The sequence below is a fragment of the Zea mays genome, chromosome 5, assembly GCF_902167145.1.
Source record: "Zea mays cultivar B73 chromosome 5, Zm-B73-REFERENCE-NAM-5.0, whole genome shotgun sequence".
Classification (NCBI taxonomy): Eukaryota; Viridiplantae; Streptophyta; class Magnoliopsida; order Poales; family Poaceae; genus Zea; species Zea mays.
Window position 1 is genome coordinate 17,595,381 of NC_050100.1, and position 21,584 is coordinate 17,616,964.

The 21,584-nt window shown below is 51.1% G+C and overlaps 2 protein-coding genes and 1 pseudogene across 2 annotated transcripts; 1 reads left to right on the plus strand and 2 right to left on the minus strand.

Moving 5' to 3' along the window:
- Nucleotides 1-6,020: 6,020 nt before the first annotated feature.
- LOC103626042 (putative cyclic nucleotide-gated ion channel 9) lies at nucleotides 6,021-9,891 on the minus strand. Its single transcript, XM_008646422.3, has 2 exons — nucleotides 8,698-9,891; nucleotides 6,021-8,555 (listed from the first exon to the last, which is right to left on the minus strand). Exon 2 carries the CDS (start codon nucleotides 8,306-8,308, stop codon nucleotides 6,185-6,187), a length of 2,124 nt encoding a protein of 707 aa, XP_008644644.2. The 5' UTR covers nucleotides 8,309-8,555; nucleotides 8,698-9,891; the 3' UTR covers nucleotides 6,021-6,184.
- On the plus strand, nucleotides 8,976-9,900 carry LOC103628045 (protein ROOT PRIMORDIUM DEFECTIVE 1-like; annotated as a pseudogene).
- An 8,469-nt stretch (nucleotides 9,901-18,369) lies between these two features.
- LOC103626043 (9-cis-epoxycarotenoid dioxygenase 1, chloroplastic-like) lies at nucleotides 18,370-20,869 on the minus strand. The gene has a single exon (XM_008646423.2). It carries the CDS (start codon nucleotides 20,658-20,660, stop codon nucleotides 18,855-18,857), a length of 1,806 nt encoding a protein of 601 aa, XP_008644645.1. The 5' UTR covers nucleotides 20,661-20,869; the 3' UTR covers nucleotides 18,370-18,854.
- Nucleotides 20,870-21,584: the final 715 nt, after the last annotated feature.

A 21,584-nucleotide genomic window follows, 5' to 3' on the forward strand; every position in this document is an offset into this window, starting at 1 on the left:
TAAAACACATAGTCTCAGCATTGTCTTATAAGCCTCCCTTAGGAGCTTCTTCGCTTTTTACTTCAGCGGAATCAGCGTTTATTTTTCGCTGTAAGCCTCCCTTAGGAGCTTCTTCGCCTTTTACTTTCAGCGGTATTCGCGTTGACTTTTCGCGCTTCGCCTTTTACTTAGGCGGTATCAGCGTTGACTTTTCGCTGTATGCTCTGCATTCCCTTTGGAACGACTTTGGAGCAGAAAACTTACACTGCGCTCCCTTTGGAACGGCTTTTTGTGACTTCGGCAAACTTACTCTGCGTTCCTTAGAACGACTTTTTGTTGTTTCGAAGAATTTCCGATAATTCGAAGGTCCTCTTTGTTATCACAAATCTTTAAACTTCAACAACTTAAGCCTGTGAAGAAAATATATTTTCCTTGTGGGAATCAACGAAACTATTTACATGAAACCTAAACAATGTCCTTTATTACAGAAAATAAAACTGAAATGAAAAAGACTGCTATTAAGGTAGGATATTTGTCAATAGATGTGCTTTGACTCTGGCACAGTGCTGTTGAGTGTGCGAGCTTCGGACTGTTCTCTGAAGTCCCTTTGGTGTGGAGCATATTGGCTCCCTTCTGGCTGCTGGCCTTGTTGCAACGGTGGTGGAGGCGGAGGCTGCTGCCAGGAAGCTTGAGGTTGGCTTGCCGAAGCAACAGAAGCTGCAGGGTGATTGCCTACATACTCTGGGATGTAAGGCGAATGATACGAAGCAGTGTGCATGACCTGCTTCGGCTGAGTCTGTTGTGCTGCAGCTTCGGCTATTTCCTTTTGCTTCTGAATGGTAACATGGCACATCCTGGTGGTATGGCCTTTGTTCTCACCACAGAACAAGCAAAATATTCTTCTTGGCTGATCGCCAAATCTTCCGCCGAAGCCCCTGGCACCTCTGCCCCTCGGAGCTGGTGGTCGGAAGGAGCCTTGCTGTTGCCCCGAAGCCTGTGAGGAACACTGTGGCCTTTGCTGTTGGCTCCCTCTATCATCATTTTGGGTAGAGTTATGAATTGATCTAACGTGCCTCGGATAGAACCTCCCTCCGAAGCCCCTGGTCATTTCAGAAAACCTGAAAGCCTCCTCCCTTCTTTGGCGAAAATCATTATCGGCCCGAATGTACTCGTCCATCTTCTGGAGCAGCTTCTCCAAAGTTTGAGGAGGCTTCCTAGCGAAGTACTGAGCTGACGGTCCTGGCCGAAGCCCCTTGATCATGGCCTCAATGACAATTTCGTTGGGCACTATTGGTGCCTGTGCCCTCAAACGCAAGAACCTCCGGACGTACGCCTGAAGGTACTCTTCGTGATCCTGGGTGCACTGGAATAGGGCTTGAGCCGTGACCGGCTTCGTCTGGAACCCTTGGAAGCTAGGTAACAACAAGTCCTTCAGCTTTTGCCACGAAGTGATCGTTCCTGGTCGAAGGGAAGAGTACCAGGTTTGAGCAACACTCCTGACAGCCATAACAAAAGATTTTGCCATGACCGCAGCATTGCCACCATATGAAGATACTGTTGCTTCGTAGCTCATCAAAAACTGCTTCGGGTCTGAGTGACCATCAAATACGGGAAGCTGAGGCGGCTTGTAGGACGGAGGCTAAGGTGTAGCCTGCAGCTCAGCGGACAGAGGAGAAGCATCATCGAAAACAAAATTCCCATGATGGAAATTGTCATACCAGTCATCTTCATTGAGGAAACCCTCCTGATGAAGGTCTTGGTGCTGAGGCCTTCGGTGTTGCTCCTCCTGGGTAAGATGACGAACTTCTTCAGAGGCTTCGTCTATCTACCTTTGCAGTTCAGCTAGCCTGGCCATCTTTTCCTTCTTCCTTTGCACCTGTTGATGAAGGATCTCCATGTCTCTGATTTCTTGGTCTATCTCATCCTCTGGCGATGTCGGACTAACAGCCTTCCTTTTCTGGCTTCGGGCTTCCCGAAGAGAGACAGTCTCCTGATTGTGGTCCAGCGGTTGGAGGGCTGCAGTGCCAGCTGCTGAAGCTTTCTTCGGAGCCATAGCGAAGGTGTTCAAAAACTCAAAGAGTGGAAGTGAGTTCACCGGAGGTGGGCGCCAATGTTGGGGACTTGTTCTCAAATGCTATGAGTTAAGAACAAGGCAACACAGAAAATGTTAATTTATAATGTCCTTCGTTCTTCGGAACATTATTTCCCTTAGGATATAATGACTTTTGAACGAAGGTTATGAAGGACATACCTTCATAAACATGGCAAACGATGATGAAGAATGGATTATAAAGAATATAAATGATAACATAGGCAATTATATATTATTATCGTGAGGAAACAGTAATAACATTGAATTACAAGTGTACCTTCAGCTTGGAAGTATATGAAAGTACAGGTGTGACGCAAAAGCAAATGCCAGATCAGCGTGAACAGTACGGGGGTACTGTTCACCTATTTATAGGCACAGGACACAGCCCATACAAAATTACATTTATGCCCTTTACATTTGATAATAATTCTATAGTAATCTATCGAGGTCTGAATAGCCTTTTCATCTTTAAGTCGGTTTCATTTTTTGCTATCACGCCGAAGCTTTCCTGCTCACACCTTCGGCGCTGTATCAACCTTCGTATTATTCTGGTCTGCTGTGATACCGACTTGAGTCCGAAGATACCTGTTCACACATTATACTCCAGAAATACTGTCAAATCCTGTTTTTGAGGACCTTCGTAAGCCGAAGGCCCCCAACAAACCTTAACCATTTCGTGGTCATCCCATTTTTTGCTCCCGAGGTTGCGCACTTGGTTCACCAAGGTCTTGAGCCGGTTGTACATATCTTGTGGCTCCTCCCCTTGGCGAAGTCGGAAGCGACCGAGCTCCCCCTCGATCGTCTCTCGCTTGGTGATCTTGGTCACCTCGTCTCCTTCGTGCGCGGTCTTTAGCATGTCCCAAATTTCCTTTGCGCTCTTCAACCCTTGCACCTTATTATACTCCTCTCGACTTAGAGAGGCGAGGAGTATAGTTGTGGCTTGGGAGTTGAAGTGTTGGATTTGTTCGACCTCCTCCGAGTCGTAATCCTTGTCTCCCTTCTTTGGTACTTGCACTCCACACTCAAAAATATCCCATATGCTTTTGTGGAGTGAGGTTAGGTGATGCCTCATTTTATCACTCCACATAGAATACTCTTCACCTTCAAACATAGGTGGTTTGCCTAATGGAACGGAGAGTAATGGAGTGCGTCTAGAAATGCGAGGATAGCGAAGGGGCATCTTACTATACTTCTTGCGCTTGTGGGCCGATTCCGAGCCGGAGGTGGAGGGTGACGAAGAATCGGTCTCGTAGTAGACCACTTTCCTCATCTTCTTCTTCTTGTCACCCATCCGATGGGACTTGTTGGAGGAAGAGGATTCCTCCTTGTGCTTGTGGGCGGACTCCCTTGAGTGTGTTCTTCCCGAGCTTGCGGACTTGTCGCCGGTCCCTAGATCCCTCTTGGCGGATGCTCCCGACATCACTTTGAGCGGTTAGGCTCTAATGAAGCACCGGGCTCTGATACCAATTGAAAGTCGCCTAGAGGGGGGTGAATAGGGCGAATCTGAATTTTACAAACTTAAGCACAATCTACAAGCCGGGATAGCGTTAGAAGTATAACCGAGTCCGAGAGAGAGGGCGCAAAACAAATCGTGAGCAAATAAAGAGCGAGACACGATGATTTGTTTTACCGAGGTTCGGTTCTTGCAAACCTACTCCCCGTTGAGGTGGTCACAAAGACCGGGTCTCTTTCAACCCTTTCCCTCTCTCAAACGGTCACTCGGACCGAGTGAGCTTCTCTTCTCAATCAAACGGGACAACAAGTCCCCGCAAGGACCACCACACAATTGGTGTCTCTTGCCTCGGTTACAATTGAGATGATCACAAGAAGAATGAGAAAGAAAAGAAGCAATCCAAGCGCAAGAGCTCAAATGAACACAACAAATCTCTCTCTCTAATCACTAAAGCTTTGTGTGGAGTTGGGAGAGGATTTGATCTCTTTGGTGTGTCTTGTATTGAATGCTATAACTCTTGTAAGGTGTAGAAGTGTAGAAACTTGGATGCCATTGAATGTGGGGTGGTTGGGGTATTTATAGCCCCAACCACCAAAAATGGTCGTTGGAAGGCTGCTGTCGCATGGCGCACCGGACAGTCCGGTGCGCTAGCCACGCCAGCAAACCGTTGGGGTTCGACCGTTGGAGCTCTGACTTGTGGGGCCTCTGGGCTGTCCGGTGGTGCACCAGGCAGGTCCTGTAGACTGTCTGGTGCGCCAACTGCGCGTGCTCTGACTCTGGCGCGCACTGTAGCGCATTGAATGCGGTTGCAGACGACCGTTGCGCGCGAAGTAGCCGTTGCTCCGCTGGCACACCGGACAGTCTGATGTGCACCGGACACTGTCCGGTGACTCACCGGACAGTCCGGTGAATTATAGCGGAGTGCCCTTGGAATTTCCCGAAGGTAGCGAGTTCAGCTTCAAGTGTCCTGGTGCACCGGACACTGTCCGGTTGTGCACCGGACACTGTCCGGTGGCACACCGGACAGTCTAGTGCGCCAGACCAGGGTGCCTTTGGGTTGTCTTTTGCTCTCTTTGTTTGAACCCTTTCTTGGTCTTTTTATTGGCATATTGTGAACCTTTGGCACCTGCAGAACTTATAGACTAGAGCAAACTAGTTAGTCCAATTATTTGTGTTGGGCAATTTCAACCACCAAAATCAATTACGCCCCGTTTGGATCACGGGAATTGAATTCCATTCTAATAATAGTAATATAAGCATATATCAATTAAACTAACGCCCCGTTTGGATCACTGGAATTGAATTCCATTCTAATAATAGTAATTTAGGCATATATTAATTAAGTTAATTCACTTTTATACAAAATATATTTGTATAATATTATTAGCAAGATGTCCTGAATATTTATGTGCTACATTTTTACTATAGAGGAGTAGAACGAAGAGTGTCATGTAAGTTATAGATTAGAAACAAATTCTAATCATGCATAAAATCATTTCCTATCCTCCACCCTATGAATTTGAGATAGGCTTATATCTGAACTTTGGAAAGTGGTGGAATGCCAAATTCCAAACTAAATAAGTTACTTTATTAAGTGAATTCTAATTCCTTTAAAATGAAGGGATCCAAACGCCCCGTAATTCGCTTTTATACAAAATATATTTGTATACTATTATTAGCAAGATGTCCGAAATATTTATGTGCTACATTTTTACTATAGAAGTGCGGAACGAAGAGTGTCATGTAAGTTACAGAGTAGAAACAAATTCTACTCATGCATAAAATCATTTCCTATCCTCCACCCTATGAATTTGAGATAGGCTTATATCTGAACTTTGGAAAGTGGTGGAATGCCAAATTCCAAACTAAATAAGTTACTTTATTGAGTGAATTCTAATTCCTTTAAAATGAAGGGATCCAAACGCCCCGTTAGGAAAAGGGTGTAAACCTAATTCCCTTTCAGTATGCATAATAGAAAAAAACAAACATGCAGCTATAGGAGCAAGGTTTAAGGCGTTTGGTTGATGAGTGGGGGAGAATAGAGTGGCTCCATTCCAATTATCTGGGAGTGGCTCCTGGATCTCCATATGAAAATTTACTATAAGTAGTTGGAACGCTCCCGCTCCAAAAAACGACCGGATGCGAGCGTTCTTCCGAACGTGAGCGCTCTCTCTCCTCTCCTCCCCTCTACACTCATATGGCTCTCGAACCTACCAAGGAATGGAATGGTTCTGCTCTATTATACTATTCAACCAAACAAAAAATGAAGCGGCTCTGTTCTTCTTGCTAAACGTAGAATATAACAGCTGTATTCTCAAATACTGGATAGAACCATTATGTTCTATTTGACTCTCGAACCGAACGCACCCTAACAAGAAATACTACGAAGCTGTTTGGTTTCCTATCTAAGGCGTCACAATCTGTCTAACCTTAGTCGTTCGAATTGAAAATCTAAAGTTAGGCAGAAAAGTTAGGCATGTTGTGACGCCTTAGACAACAAACCAAACATGCCATACATTACCCAATGTCTCAAGATTCTACACCAGTGGGTATTTGAATCATATTCCATGTACAAGAAGCAGAACACCATACGCGGGGATTTTGGGCATCTTGCTACCTGTATAAAACTAGTAGAGTACATACACCCGCCAAACTCGGCGTTAGTAGTCGTCGCCGAAGTCGGGCTCACGCGGCTTGGGCATGGGCATCAGCAGCTCGGACACGGCCACTGCCCGCCTGGAGCGCTGCCGGTGCACGCCGCGCATAGCGTTGGCTGCGAACCGCGACACCAGTATGGTGGTCCTGATTCTGTTGGACTTGCCTTCGTCCTCCTCCAGCTCCTCGTCCTCCCTGCGCCGCAGCTCGGCCGCTCTGCGCTTGAGGTGCCGCCGCCACGCCGCCTGGATGTAGGTGGCTGCCCACGTGCGCCACTGCTGGGAGTAGAACCGGAACGTGTGCTGCACCGCCTTGCTGTGCATCCGGCGGAACTGCCCCGCCACGAACTTGAGCTCCTCGGCGTGCAGCGCGAAGGCCTCCACCTCCGAGAGCGCCATGACGGTGCGCGTGGACGACGGCAGGCAGGCGCCGGCCTTGGGGTCGAGCGCCCACGTGAGCAGCTCCTCCCCGCAGAAGTCGCCCTCCTCGAGCAGGCTGCGGTTGTAGAACCCCGTGCGGCCGCCGTCGGTGGTGATGCTCTCGAGGCTGCCGCGGATGATGAAGACCATCTGGTCGACGGGGTCGCCCTCCCGGGTGATGTAGGTGTGCTCCGTGCACAGGCTGGGCTTGAGGCGCTCGCAGATGGCGTCCAGGAGGCGCTCGTCCATGTTGGCGAAGAGCGGCACCCGGCGGACGAGGCCGAGGCAGAGGTGGCGCTTGATGTCGCGGCGGAGGTCCTTGGGCAGGTTTTGCACCAGCGCCTCCTCGTCGACGCCGTGGGTGTTGAGCCACTTGTACTGGTCGTAGCGGCGGACGCGCTCGCGCAGCTCCGGCGGCAGCAGCCGGTGGTGCATCCACTGCTCCGAGTCGCGCTGCTTCACGCGCATCTCCTCCAGGCGCACGGTGAGGGACTGGAGATAGGTCTGGATGTTGCCGATGAGCATGGCCATGAGGATGAGGCCGAAGATGGCGAGCGCGATGGAGAAGAGCGCCTCCCCGGTGTAGATGCTGGTCTTGAGCCCCTGCCCGAGGGTGCTCAGGTTGGCCAGCCCCCACCAGAGGCAGAAGAGCAGCTTGGAGGTGGTGTCCTTGGACTTGAGCACGTCCGACACGACGGCCGGCGAGTATATGCCGTAGTTGAAGGGGATGCTGCCGTCCCGCTTGGGCTCGCACGTCTCGTTGATCACCTGCCGGGTGATGGTGCGCCACTCCAGGAACCCCAGCTGCCGGTCGTTGCCGCAGTACATGTAGATCTGGTTGCACCCGGGGAACTCGTCGCACGCGTTCCTCCAGCAGTCGCTGACCCGCTCGATGGACAGCAGGTACCAGAAGGCGCCGACGATGTGGCTGGCCAGCATGTACCAGAGGAGGTAGTAGGCGGCGCCGGCGTAGGCGGTCTCGGCGAAGACGCCGCTGGTGCGCTTGAGCTCCGAGGAGATGGGGTAGATGCGCACCACGCGCGGGACGTACTGGATGAAGACGATGAAGAGCAGGCTGTTCTTGGTGTCCAGCACGGCGGTGCCCTTGGACCGGTGCAGGAACTTCCAGATGACCACCTGGGGCAGCGGGAGCACGGACATGAGGTCCGCGGAGAAGAAGCGGCGCATGTAGCGGCGGGCGATGAGCGCGGTGTCGATCACGAGCTCGCCGCGCCCGAACACCCTGGAGGACGGCTTGATGTAGGCGGTGCGGAACTGCAGCGCGATGCGGCCCAGGAAGAAGAGGTCCACCACGCAGCGCACGACGGTGGTGGAGATGGCGAGCCAGCGGTCGATGCCCACGCACAGGTTGCCCTCGTCGGTGACCATGGGCAGGTAGAAGAACATGGGGTCCACGGCGATGGCCACGATGCAGGAGATGAAGAAGGCGCGGTTGAGGCGCACCAGCACCGGGTCCTGCGGGTCGAAGATGCGCCGGGAGGTGTTCTTGAGGTCCTCCTGGAACACGGCCGCCATGGTGGCGCCGGCCCGGAGCGACCGCCCGATGGTGCGCAGCTGCGCCGAGCCGTGCGTGATGACGCCGCGGGCCAGCGACTCCGAAGGCATGAACCGCCGCCGGGACGCGCTGACGCCGGCGCCGGCGCCGACGCCCATGTAGTCGACCTGGAAAGCCGACTGGTCGTACGACATCTTGCGAGCTCGTGTCGTCGCCGTCGTCGTCGTCAGATTGAAACCTAGGAGCGCGCCGCCACCCACCACGTGTGGAAATCAATCAGTCGCCCTCCTCTCGTGATGGAAGCAATGCAATGCAGGGGAAGGAGGCGCCTCCAGCGGATCAGTTCGATTCATTCATTGTATCGCCAGCAATCCTGCCATGCTCACTCGCGCTTCGTTCGTGAGTGCGTCGTTCGTCTCTCCTGCGTCGAAGACCAAATTCCTGCACAACCAAAAGGGCAATTCGCCGGATGAACGGCAAGAATTCAGTTTTAAAACAAGCACTGTTGTTTTTAATCATAAATAAAACAAGCACGGTATCGATGGATGTTGAAACAAGCATGCATCATACGAAACATCATCACCTGACAATGAGATGAGAGGTCGCAGTCTCTCACAAATCACCACCGCATCAATCGACGTTGAGAAACCGCCAAAAAAATGTGCCTCTTTGGTCGTTGCCCACCGTTTCACTCCCCGCCGTTGCGCCATGCTGCTGGACCTCAATTTGACCGAGACTCTCGGCACTCCACCTAAAAATAGACACCACCGACCACCGTCCGATCTCCCCTTTCCTTGGCTCGATCGATCGACTCTCTTCCCCGTTCCCACCCGCCGCCGCATTTCGGCTGGCTGCCTCCCAATGCCTCTGCCGCCGCTGCCGCGGGTGTGGCGTGCACCGTCGGCGCCTCCTTGAGGCGCGCGTGCCGTGAGCGCGAGACCGGGGGCCCTCGACCACGTCGTGGAGCGGGAGCACCACCTAGTGCCGTTCCTCCTCGCCGCCGCCGCCGCCGCACGACGTGCTGCTGCACTCTCTTCCGCGCGTCGGACTTCCCGGACTACTCTCCCCGGACGGAAGCCTCCTCGAGAGCTCGTCTGCTACAGGAAGAACCCTGCCGTGTCGGTGATGCAGGTCTACGCGCAGCGCACCGGCGGCTACAAGGTCGGCGACGCGGTCGCCTTCCCACTCTCGTTCCCAGAGGATTCGAGCTCCACAAGAAGGCGCGCAAATAGCTGGACGATTGGCAGAGGCTGCCGTACATTTCGCCCTATGAGGGTGGGTCGCGCCTGGCGCCAAGGAGTAACATTACGGGGACGAGGACTGTGGCGGTGCTGCACGAGGTCCTGAGTCTCACGGTGTGGAAGAAGATGGAGAAGGAGGTGCTGGTCCAGCTTGGGGAGGCGCTGCGGCCGGCTGCCACCGGGGTTCAGGAACGTGGTGGCTAGGCACCCTGGGATTTTCTACAAGCTGAGGACACTGACTGACTGACTGCCGCACACCGTACCCGTGAATCCGTGATGGTGATAAGGTATCATTATCACTTATCAGTATATTCATTTGATGCATATGGGCAAAGAGGGGGTTGGAAAGGGCAAGGGCAAAGACTGAAGGAGTAGTCGCAGTGAACAAATCATTGGGGATGAATTTGGTGCCGTAGGAGAGGATGATGAAAATGGTGAGTATGACGACGAAGACGAGTTGGATGAACAGGACATGGAAGCCAGTGTTGCTTCCGAGGATGAGGATAGTGACAAATATTTATATTAGACACTCATTTCCTTTCGAGTTCGTTTCATCCCTGACAAATAAGAGCGAATACTCATTTCCCTTCTTGATAAAGTTTGTTTCGTCTCAGTAACATGATAAATATTTACATATATACCTTGGACTTCACATTTGAGAATTCAAAAGTATCTTCAAGGGCGAAGTAGGTCCGTGTTCCAAGCCCCATATGCCTCTTAAATGCATAACATTGCTACTCTATTTATAGTCACAAGATACAGTTTCGTATGAAATTACAAACATGTTCATGAATCTTACAAACAAGATTTACAAGTCCCACAGGGGCAAGACTATCTTTTCTTCTTTTCTTCCCACGCTCGACAAGCCTCCCGAGCCTTTTTCTTCTTTACTTCGTGCACCAAAACCTTCGAAGCCGAAGCCACCTCCTTCGCCACGTATCGACGACGTCTATGCTCAGACGAGGCTATGTAGCTTCTTCTGGTTTGTAAGCTACTTTTGGCGAATGGTATCTTTGTTGATCTTTCGCGTTGTACCTAAAACACACCTTTTGAGTTTGACAATAAAGGGTTTTGAGGATCTTCGACAATAGAGGCCCCCAACAAGGAGAAAACTTACCATCTGCTGAAGTGCTAAAGCAGTCATGATATGAAAATCATATAAAAGCATGTTCATTTACATAGTAGGCTTAGTCGTATGACTGGCAAGGTAAGGGATAGCATGTAATCAGCAGTGCAATTGTTAAATACTTTCCTGATGAAATTTGCCATGTGATTAACCGCCTGCCACCATGCCAAAGAAACAAAGTACTTGATGAAAAATTGGAAAAATACTATCCCCAAAGCCCATACTACTACAGTCAAATCAAAATATTGTGCTGATTTTGTATTGAACACCACCATATGTACTGCTTGTTGGTAATGATACATCATAATATATATGCAGGCTTGCAGCATCCTTCCCTAAAACACCATGTGTACTGTTGGGCGCTTCTTAGTCAGCTTATCTGTACATTCTGCTTATATTGAGTCACTGGATTCAATTAGTACAATTTTGAACCTACATGCCAAACAAAATTAGCATTCCAAATGTTCTCTCCGTGTTATCTTTGAACTATGAAGATTTGATTTGTAAAGTTCTGATATGCACATACTATTCTGTTTCTGCAGTCGCTTGTGTTGTGTCTTATTCTTATAAGTTGATGATGCAGTGGTTATAATGAATCTTTGTTTTCCTACTTAGTATATTTTGCATAACAGTTACATTGTTTTGATCCTCCATTTCCACAGGCTAAACTGAAGAATAAAGTACCCCTAGACCAGCTGTAGCAGTCTTGCTTAATATCTTTAGACTTATATGGTATCTGATTGTATCCTTCTAGACTATAGGACTGTACCTGTGTTTCTATATACTCATATCTGTTCAAACTTCAAACAGAATTTTGTTGGTCTCACTAATTTAATGCAGAGATGTCATATTTCAAGATCCTTGGTGGTTGGTGCTAGTCCTAACCCCAACTCCGCCGTTTCATAACTGATACAATGAACAACAACAAAAAACACTTCAAATTGGTTGTGCCACTTGTGCCCCTCTTTCCAGGCTACCTTAGACCATATGTTGAACTATCCTCCAGTGTTCACTGGCATCAACGCCTGCTCGCTTTGCCCAGGGCATGCATATTGCCATGTCTCCCTACATAGACACAGATCAAGCGTGTCTCGTGTAAGCCCAGGGTCCCACCAAGTATCTTCGAGGTTAATGTTGATGTTGTCGAGGATCTGGACATGGCTCATATTCTGGTTCTGAAGACCTCATGCCATGCCCAAAGCTGTCTGCCGTCAAGTCAAGGTTATTAGTAGTAGTATTCACATTAGTCCAGAATCTGAACACGACAGACACTTCGGTTACGAAGATACCACCACCACCTTAAAAACCGAAGATATTATTCCATGTGCCCAACCTCCATGTTTCCTGCGCCGCAAGTAGGGCCGCGCCATGTGCCCAAAGTGTTGAGTTGTTGATCCAAATTATGCATATCAGGGTTCTCGGTTCTCACTGCATCATCATTATTATTCTTGTAAGGCCGCTAAAACCGGCGTTATGTAAACACTCCATATTATACTCTACATTATAGTAAAGATTTCATCTGGCTGTGTCCGTGGTTTTTTCTTTCGCATTGAAGAGTTTCCCACGTAAAATTTTGTGTTGTGCTATGTGGTTTGTTGGTTGATCTACTTCGTTTTACTTGTCGTTTCTGCTAACATGAAGTGTTACATCTGGCCAAGGATCTCTCTCTTACACGACGGTCAACTGGTAACCAACACATGGATAAGTGTTAATTTGGGAGCCACAAAACTAGAAAAAATTTAAGGGACTACAATTTTCTTTTTATTTAAAATTAAATAAAAAGGAGATTTTAGCTCATCCGATTATCTCCGGCTTGCCTGCCAAACTAGCCCTAACCAGTTTGGTGCCTCCCTGAGTAGGCGAGGCTGCCGTTGGACTGAACAAGCATTTTTCCCCGTGACATCAGATGCACAAGGTCATTATCGTAGAAGACTACTGCAATTAGTGGAACCAATGAGAGGGGCTCTGGCATAATTGAGATGAGACGAGACGTGTGACATGCCATGCCACCACCAGTACCGATGTCTCCTCCACAGAACAGAAGCCGCCATGCGGCGGCCGGTAGCGAGAGCATATATCTCTGTCATCGTGGACTCATCCTGGACCTGGGACTCGCTCCGGCTAGCTACTCGCGGTAGTCCTCCTAGTGTTTGGTACCGGGGCATTTTCCTAAGCTACTCGCAGATCATTCAGCTACCAAACTGGACTGTCTACTCCTTGGGCACAAACTCTCACAGAAACTCTGGGAGGGTATCTTCGAGTGCTGTCAGCTCAGCTGCATGATTCGTCAGGCTTCGGGGCTTGGAAGTCATGAGGACTTGCTGCTGCTGCTGGCACAGGACTGAGTGGAGGCCTGCAGGCCACAGGAGCTGGAGGAATCTTGCGCAGAAAGATCGTTTGAGATCGGAGCTGACGAGCTGCTATAGAGCATGCGCACAGCACCGGTTGGACCTCAGGATTTTCCATGGAGGGATAGAGAGCATGCGCACAGCATTAGGTTCTGGTTAGGTGGTCATCAGTAGCAATTTCAGGCCCATGACTGATTTGCGAATTTATGTAGTTTATTTGCTGTAGGAAATTATGTTTATGCGGATCAAAGGATGCCTTTCCAAATGTTGTTTGGCATGGCTGCAAACAGAGCTCCATTGCTATCGTGCACGGGGAAACCGGAGAGCTAGAGCCGTTCGAGCTTCGTCGAATTAATATTGGACCTAAATGAGCCACAAAGATGGTAGAGAACTACAGGAGTGTGCATTGCTTGAGCCAGAAAGTGGGGATTGTGCATGCAGCTTTGCGGGCATGAAACTAGGGTGCGTTTGGTTTACTAGCGCAGAATAATAGAACGCTTCCGTTCCTATTTTCTAAATATTTGCTTTTTAATAATATAGGAGCGAAGCCACTTCTTGAGTCTCTATATAGAAATTTATTATAAATAGTTAAAATGTTTTCGCTCTAACAAAACGACTAAATGCGAACGATCTCTTTCTATCTACACTTATATAACTCTCAAACCAAACAAAGAACGTAGCGGCTCTACTCTATTCTACCGTTTAACAAAAGAAATAGAGCAGCTATGCTCTTTATGCTAAACACAAAATAAAATGACTTCATTCTAAAAAAACCTGCTTTATTCTAGTTGATTATCCGACCAAACTCAAACGTGTCATAAGGATCGTGCGTAGGGCCTGAGATCGTCTGAAACCTTTCAAAGATGACGCTCCATCTCGAGTTCTCTTATTCGGCCTGATGCCATCACTACGACGGCTGCTTTTGCTAAGACAAAGGCACGTCTGCGAAATAAGGCTATCTCTACATATGAGTTCTTGTCTAGAGCATCGGCCATGATAATTCTTCTTTTCACCCGTGAGATGCATGGCGAAGAGATCAGACAAGGCGATCATTTAGTTTCTTTGGAAGATAACTCGTTGTCCATTCAAGTTTGCACTAATTATCACCAGTCAGATCGTCATCTCTAACCCACAAGATTTTTTTTCTAGGCCGTCTTGTAAAAGGTCTTTTTTTAGATAGCCGTTAGGGCACGTAAAATGTATAGTGAAGAGACATTAAAACAGTTCTCTAAACATAAAAGACAACTAAGATCATCTCCAACGATGCCTTAACCTGGTGCTTCAAATTAAAATATGAGGCTCTATGCAGAAAAAAATATTCTAACAGTGTCTCATTTTATAAAATTTGGTCAAAAAATTATAGGACACTCTCTCAAGTGCCTCAAATATACTACACCGTAGTGAGATGCCCTATAATCTAGATTTAAAGCTTTACTGTTAGAGCGAAATGTTTTGTTGATGTCTTAAACTGTGTAAGTACATTCATTTTTAAATTATAGGGCATTTTTATAGAACACATTGTAGAAGATGCTCTAAGAGACTCTATTATACAATAGAGAATCTACAAATATAATATATTTATAATTATAGAAGTAAATGTGTTTGTACAGCATGTGATCGATAGAACAGACGGCGAATTCATACAGTGGGGAGTGAGACGTCTGTTGCTACTTGGGTTACGAGTTAGAGACGTCTCTTTGTAGAGAGACGGCTCCATTTTTTTTGCAAATACCATTTTAAATATCTTAAGAGCCTCTATATTAAAGACGTAGTTGCAGTGATAAAAACAGTTTTTTTTATCAAACCGTTGTGACTAGTTCAAACTCAAGATAGTTTGACTTAAGACGATTCTGGTAGTTTTTTTAAGACAAAGAGAGTACTCATGTCGAGAGTACATCTAGATCCCTAAGTGAATTTTTAAGTAAAGATGGCGATGTAATTAAGGGATTGACATGTTGTAAGCGATGGAATGAAATAAGGCAACACAATGACGACCACAATTCAAATTCTAGCGGCGTATGGATGAATTAAGGATTTAATTCTTACTTCTGATTTTGAATATGAGTATAAGGACAGTTAGGGCCAGGGGACACAAATGGCAAGCTTAAAGAACACTTGAAAAGGTGGGAGGGGTATTTATACCACACGTCCTTCTTCCCCAACAATGGTCTACTCATGTGATCATATGGCCAACAAGAGGGTTCTGCGTGGCCCACCAGCCAGGACCTTGGATTGTCCTCTTGATTGACGCAGTTCCGCGGAGTTGCATCCAACAACCTCCTCTAGCTTTGAGTTGCTTGCAAGATCAATCATAGAGCTACATTCCATGAACCAATCATCAAGACTCACATAGCTTATTACCCATCATATATTCAATTTAGTCAAAGATCATTACATCACATCTAAAAGAAAAGTAGTGTTACAAGTTATAAGATACAAAGTGGAACAATTTGGACTGTTTTTTTTAAACTCAGTCACACATCCATCAAAGTATTAGTAGCTTTGGGGGACGACCATCTTATCACCTGCTAAAGCCTTCGAGCGCACCCAGGCTTATTTTAATTGGATTGATCATCCTTTATCCATCTTCAAGTCGAGCTCATCAATCATCATCATGGTGTGGAAGTAACCATCTTAAGCATCTTCTTAGTGAAAGGTTAATCCACTCGTTATCTCAGTTAACAAAATTAAATATAGGACTTTCACTTCCCCACGTTCAAATTTTAGTGACACCAATTATATTTAAAAATTATATCAAAATAACCAGCGCAACTGTAGTACAAGTCAGATGTAAAGTAATTAAAATTGAGATGTGAGAGATAATATTTTTATCCAAATTATCCATGCAAACCCTGTCAGGGGGTTTGATCGTTTTACTCTCAATCCATGTGAATTAAGTAGATTGAGTGGATTTAAATCTCAAACAAGTCAAAATCTTTTATATTTTTTTTCAATCGCATTCAATCAACATGGTATAGAAATAACCGAACAAGCTCTAAGTGGGTTTAGGGTTCTTTTATTGTCTAAACACACACACAAAACATGTTTGCTTATAGTCAAAGTGAGTGACTGTAGAGAACAATGCAGTTGCTGACTTTAGCAGAAAACGAAAAGGCTAGCTCAGTTGATGACTGATAGCGAAAAATACATACAGAGGTTCTACACTATATGAATTGGATATGATTGAAAAAAATAATAAAGATTTTAACTTGCTATTGATTTAAACCCATATAATTTTTGTTTGTTTTGATTTGAATCCATATGGATTGGATGATATTGATCTAGTTTAAATCCATAATAAGTTAAAATCTATCTTAATCTCACCAAATGTTCTACGATCCAACTGAAACGACCGAACAAGCATATGGATTGAGATGCCCCATATATTGTTGGCGTGGATGCGACGTTGCCACCCAAAACGGCAATCAAGTGCCGGCACGATTTTGAGGCTGGTGCCAATGCAGGCTATAGTGAGGGCGATAGCGCCCAGCAGGAGGCGAGAGCGAGGCTGGAGGCGGGCGAGAGCGACCCGGCGGGCGCTACTGCCACCGCCCGGCGATAGGCAGGCGAGAGCGGGGTGACGCATTGGCGATGCGTCTTCGCGGGCGAGAGCGAGGGGCGACAGTGAGGTGGCGGCTTCTGATTGGTCCACGTGTGCTATAGCCTGAGGCTGTAGCCTGCTGCAGCCTGTGCACTGGAGCAGCAGGGGCGAGAGTGGATGTGAGAGCTGACGTGGCGGGGGCGAGAGGGAGGCTGTGCATTGGACTCAGCCTGACACAAGAACCGGCGGCTGCCCTGATCTCCCCGTACCAGTGTCGCCTCGGCGAGGCACGACGTGCGCATGCAGACATCCCTCCCCCTCTGTTCCTAATTAGCGCGGCTGCCACGACGAGCCGGCAACGCCCAGACGCCGTCGATGGCGCGCACCACCAACGGCCCGGCGCGGTGTCGGCGGCGCGACGACAAGGACGTACGACGGCCGGCCCCGGGCGGCAGGTCACCGGCGCTTCGGTTGCAGCCGCGCGCGCGCGAGCGTGTACGCGTGGCGGCCTGGCGGACGCACGCACGCCGTCGCCGGGTGGCAGTTCCCTGCCGTGCATGCCAGCCGGAGGGATGCGCGCTCGTCCCTGTCTGGCGGCCGGCCGGTTGCCGATATGATGCCGATGGCTGGATCGACGGCGAAAGGCTTATTATGTTCAGCACTCTCTCCCTCCCCTGGCCGCGGCCGGTCTGACTGCACACGCGGAGCCGGGCATGCACAAAGCGCACTCCAAGCAAAAGCAAGGGAAATATGTCCGTGCCCGGCTCGCGCGGGAGGCCCAGGCCGGCGTCGCGGTCGCACGCACACGCACTGGGAAAGCGGAACAGCGTGATCGGGGTGCGCGTGGCCGGCGCGATCTGTGCCGCGACGTCTTCGCGTTCGTGCCGGGCGCGCGCGGCAAAAGCAGCGCACTCCAAGCAGCGGAGCAACAATGTATAGTATAACCCCCGACCCGAGAGGGACCCGGTTGCCGCACCAGAGCGGGTGTGGAACACGACGGCAAAGCACAGCAAGGGGGACTAGGCGAATCCGTCACATTTATTGTTCATGCCTCATGCGGCCTGCCGCTAACTCTTGGCCTATAGGCGTTCGGCGGCAGCAGCAGCAGCGACGGCAAGCGCATCCACGCACTCGTCGCACGAAAAGAACGCGACGCACGCGGCAAAAATTTAAAACGGGTGCTGCAAGAAGTAGACCATGTCCAGCGTCGCCTGCCTCTTGCCTCTTGGCATGCAAGCTGACAGAAAGGACTCGCCGCGCCTTTTTTTTCCCCGGCCCTCTTCCTGTACCCCGTTTATGATGTGCGATCGAGCAGAATCAAGAGCCTGCGTTCATTCAGAATTCAAGATCCAGTTGAGTTGGGCGAACAGAAGAAGAGTTGCCCAGCAGCGAGCCGCCCGACTCGGAATCAAGTTCTCTCTGAAGCTTGCTCCACACGATCGCAATGCCCGTCGACGCTGGACAGCATCTTGGAAGTTGGAAGCCCTCATGACCTCATCATCTACAGCGACGAACCGCATCGCAGACACGACAAATCCCCGGTTCACCCCCGTGCGTTAGCACATAGCCCCGTCGTCCACTTGTTGTTGGGCATAAATCGACACCACCACCAGCAGCAGCAGCGTCCAAACACACGCGGTCCTTACGACATCGGAGTACATTGGTTGGCAGCAAAGAACCAAAGCGCGCCCCCGGCCCCCGCGCACAAGTGGTCAAGTGGACAAAAAGCAGAGGAGCGCCCGGTTGCTGTGGAGGAAGCAGATTCCCGTCTGCGTCTGGCACGCACCACACCAGCAACGCAATGCTGCTGTGTGCCCGTCGACAGCGAAGGCTCTGCTTGTCCCGGCCGGCATCACGACACACAGACAAACGAAATTCGATCTCCGAACAGAAACCGTCACCGTTCTTAATTCTTATACAATCATCATATTATTATTATATTAATGAACAAATGTACACACACAACACCTCAGCAGCAGCAGCACCAACTGGGTGGCAATGGCGATCAAGTAGCAGCAACCGATCCTAGACACCCCAGCCCACTGGACTGGGTGACAACAACTGGAGATGGAGCTGGAGGTGGATGCATATCCATGTCATCAAAGGAAAAGGAAGAAGGGGGGAAATTCTATACTAGCAAGAGGCGCCACCAGCTGAGCTCTGGCTGCTCGATCTCTATTCTCTAGAAGCAAGCAGCAGCTGAAAAGCTACGAGCTGGGCGCCTTTCTCCTCTCTCTCTCTCTCTCTCCCTACTGCTACTAATAATCTCTCTCTAAGCTGCCACTATCCCAATTTTACTTACACTAGTGTGAAATGAAATGAAAAGAAGAAAGAAAAACAAAAGCAACTGTACAGCCTGTGGTGAGATGGGGACGGGAAGACCCCGGGGAACTGATCTAGATTCTAGACTCCCTCTGGCGACTCCTCCCCCTGATCCATGGCTCCTCTGTTCCTCCTCCTCCAAGAAACGTGGAGCTGAGTCACTCAGGCCTGGGCCTCGAGCTCCGCGCCCGTGATGAAGGTGCCGTGGAAGCCGAAGGGCACGCGGGACGGGAGCCGGACGGTGGCCTCCAGCCGCATGTCGGCGGCATTGACCACCAGGAGCTCGGACGTGCCGGCGCGCTCGTCGTGGACGAAGGCGAGCACGTGCCCGTCGTCCTCGCCGCGCGGGTGGGCCGCGGCGGGGTCCATGGGCACGAAGCAGGGCTCGCCGCCGAACCGGCCCTCGCCGTACTCGAACCTGGCGAGCTCGCCCGTGGCCAGGTCCACCTTGGCGAAGCCCGAGACCTTGGGCCACGGCTCGGCCACCGCGAGGTACGCGTACCGCGTCCTGCGCCCCAGGAGGTTGCGGTTCACCATGCCCACCTCCAGGTTCACCTGCCGCGACGGCGGCAGGACGGCGCGGCGCGTCGACCGGCCCGTGCGCGCGTCCAGCCGGATCTCCGTCAGCACGCTCTCGAGCCGCACGTCCGACTCGTTGAAGATGGAGTCGGCGGGGGTCATGCAGGAGCCGATCACCACCACCTCGCCCGTCGCCTCGTCCTCCCACGCGTTCCACAGGTGGAAGCAGAAGCAGTCCGGCACGTCCACCCACGCCATCTCCGACGCGTCCGCGGCGCGCTTCGGGAGGACGCCGAAGCGCGACGTCTTCTCCCTGTCCAGCACCACGGGCGACCCGCCGCGCAGCATCTCCTGCAGCTTGAACACCACCTGGTGGTCGGGCACCACGACCAAGTTCTCGGTGATGGCGAAGTCGTGGATCATGGTGGGCTGGGCCAGCGGGATCTCCACGTCGTCGGACTTGGTGCCGTCGGGCCTGAAGTAGAAGTACTTGAGGTAGGGCCTCCTGACGACCTCGTAGCTGAGCGCGTGCAGCTCCCCGGTGGCCGGGTCCAGCTTGGGGTGCGCGATCATGGGGCAGCCGAGCTGGCCGTCGAAGTCGTAGCGGCCGACGGTCTCGAGGTCGCCGTCGTCCGCGACGCGGACGTGGTACGGCAGGTCGTCCTCGGACATGGCGAGGAGGCGGCCGTTGAAGTAGACGAGTCCGGCGTTGGCGACGCCGGTGCCGGCCGAGGGGTCGACGAGGCCGCACGCGGCGCGCGCGTAGAACAGGGCGAGGCGCGCGATCCCGGAGTGGCCGTGCAGCTCGCCGATGGCCTTGGGGAAGACGGGGCGGCCGACCGCGCGCTCCTGGGTCAGGCGCGCGGTCTCGGTGAAGCGGCAGGCGTAGGACTCGGCGACGCCGTCGCGTATCCGCAGCGCGTGCACCATGCCGTCGCCGTCGAAGAGGTGGTGCCCGGCGACGGGGTCGAAGCAGGGGTTGGCGCCGTTGCGCGCGTAGACGCCGCTGATGAAGGGCGGGATGCGGCCGGAGACGGGGAGCCGATGCACGGGCAGCCTCTCCCCGACGGGCGCGAAGTTGCCGGCGATCTGCACGGCTGGGTCGGCCGTGCTGGGCAGCCCGCGGGGCCGCTCGAGGACGTTGGCCACGAACCCCTCCTCGAACGCGTCGAGCGCGGCCGCCGCCGCGCGCTGGAATAGGTTGAGCTGCTTCTTGCCGCCGCCGCCGCCAGACTTGCGCGGCGCCGCGGCGTGCCTCGGGACGGCAATGGCGGTGGGCTTCTTGGACGGTGCCGGCAGGTCGGCGTGGAACGGCGCCTGGAGGCACTCGTGCGGCACGGAGCGGACGGCGCGCGGCGAGAACCTGACGGAGTTGGAGGCCCGGGCCCTGGACCCGGCCGGCAGGTGCCGGTGTATGGAGACAGAGGTGGGCGGGGCGAGACCCTGCATCGGCGGTGGCTGAATTGGCGTGGGATCGCGTGCGGGGGTTTCTGCGTGATCGAGTGGGTTATTGCCTGGGCGGCGGCGGAGGATGGACTCTCCACTGTTGGTGTGGCGGCGGTACTTGAGAATGTGATGGATGATTTGGGATAGGAGCCGGCGGTTGTATTTATAGAGAGAGGGTGGAGTCGCGGGGACAGAGCAGGGGAGGGAAGCTCGACGACGGGCGGCGCGGGTGGAGGAGAGTAGAGTGGTGGGCGGTTTGAACGGGCCGCGAGTCCAAGAATGAATTTGCGCTTCGCGACGCGGACAGGGGAGCCCACGTGGTGCGCAGCGGGAGGGGGGGGGGGGGGGGGGGGGGGGGGGGCGCAATGACGGGGACGTACCCGCGGCCCCGCCCCGCCTCGCGATTGCTTTGCGTGGCCCACTGTGCTTACCTGGTGCCTGTGGCTGGCTGGTGCTGGTGCTGGTGCTGCTCCTCGTAGTCGTAGTCGTAGGGTATTTTTGTTGGCAGCAACTGCAGTAGGCGAGTAGCTGAGTCTGCTGCTAGGGACTCGCGATCGAGTCTTCTCCGGCGCGCAGCCCATACCTGGGATATGTTTGTCTCTTCCTCGGTTAGAGCTGTCAATATCCCGATCCGTACTCTAGTGCACCGAGTATATATATTAGGATCCCACTATATATCAAAATGATTCTACCTGATGTCTCTTAAATTCCATCCTGGCATTACCTATAGGCTCAACGCGATTGTACATACAAAAAAAATTCTTAATTTTTGATACTACAATCCCACAGTACCATACAATAATTAATACAAACGAGTTTTTAAATAGTTTAGATGTAATAGAATATTATTCAAGTTACAAAATCTTACATAAGATATACTATTTGTAAATACCAAATACGATGGTACGATCTGATGCTGTCAGACAA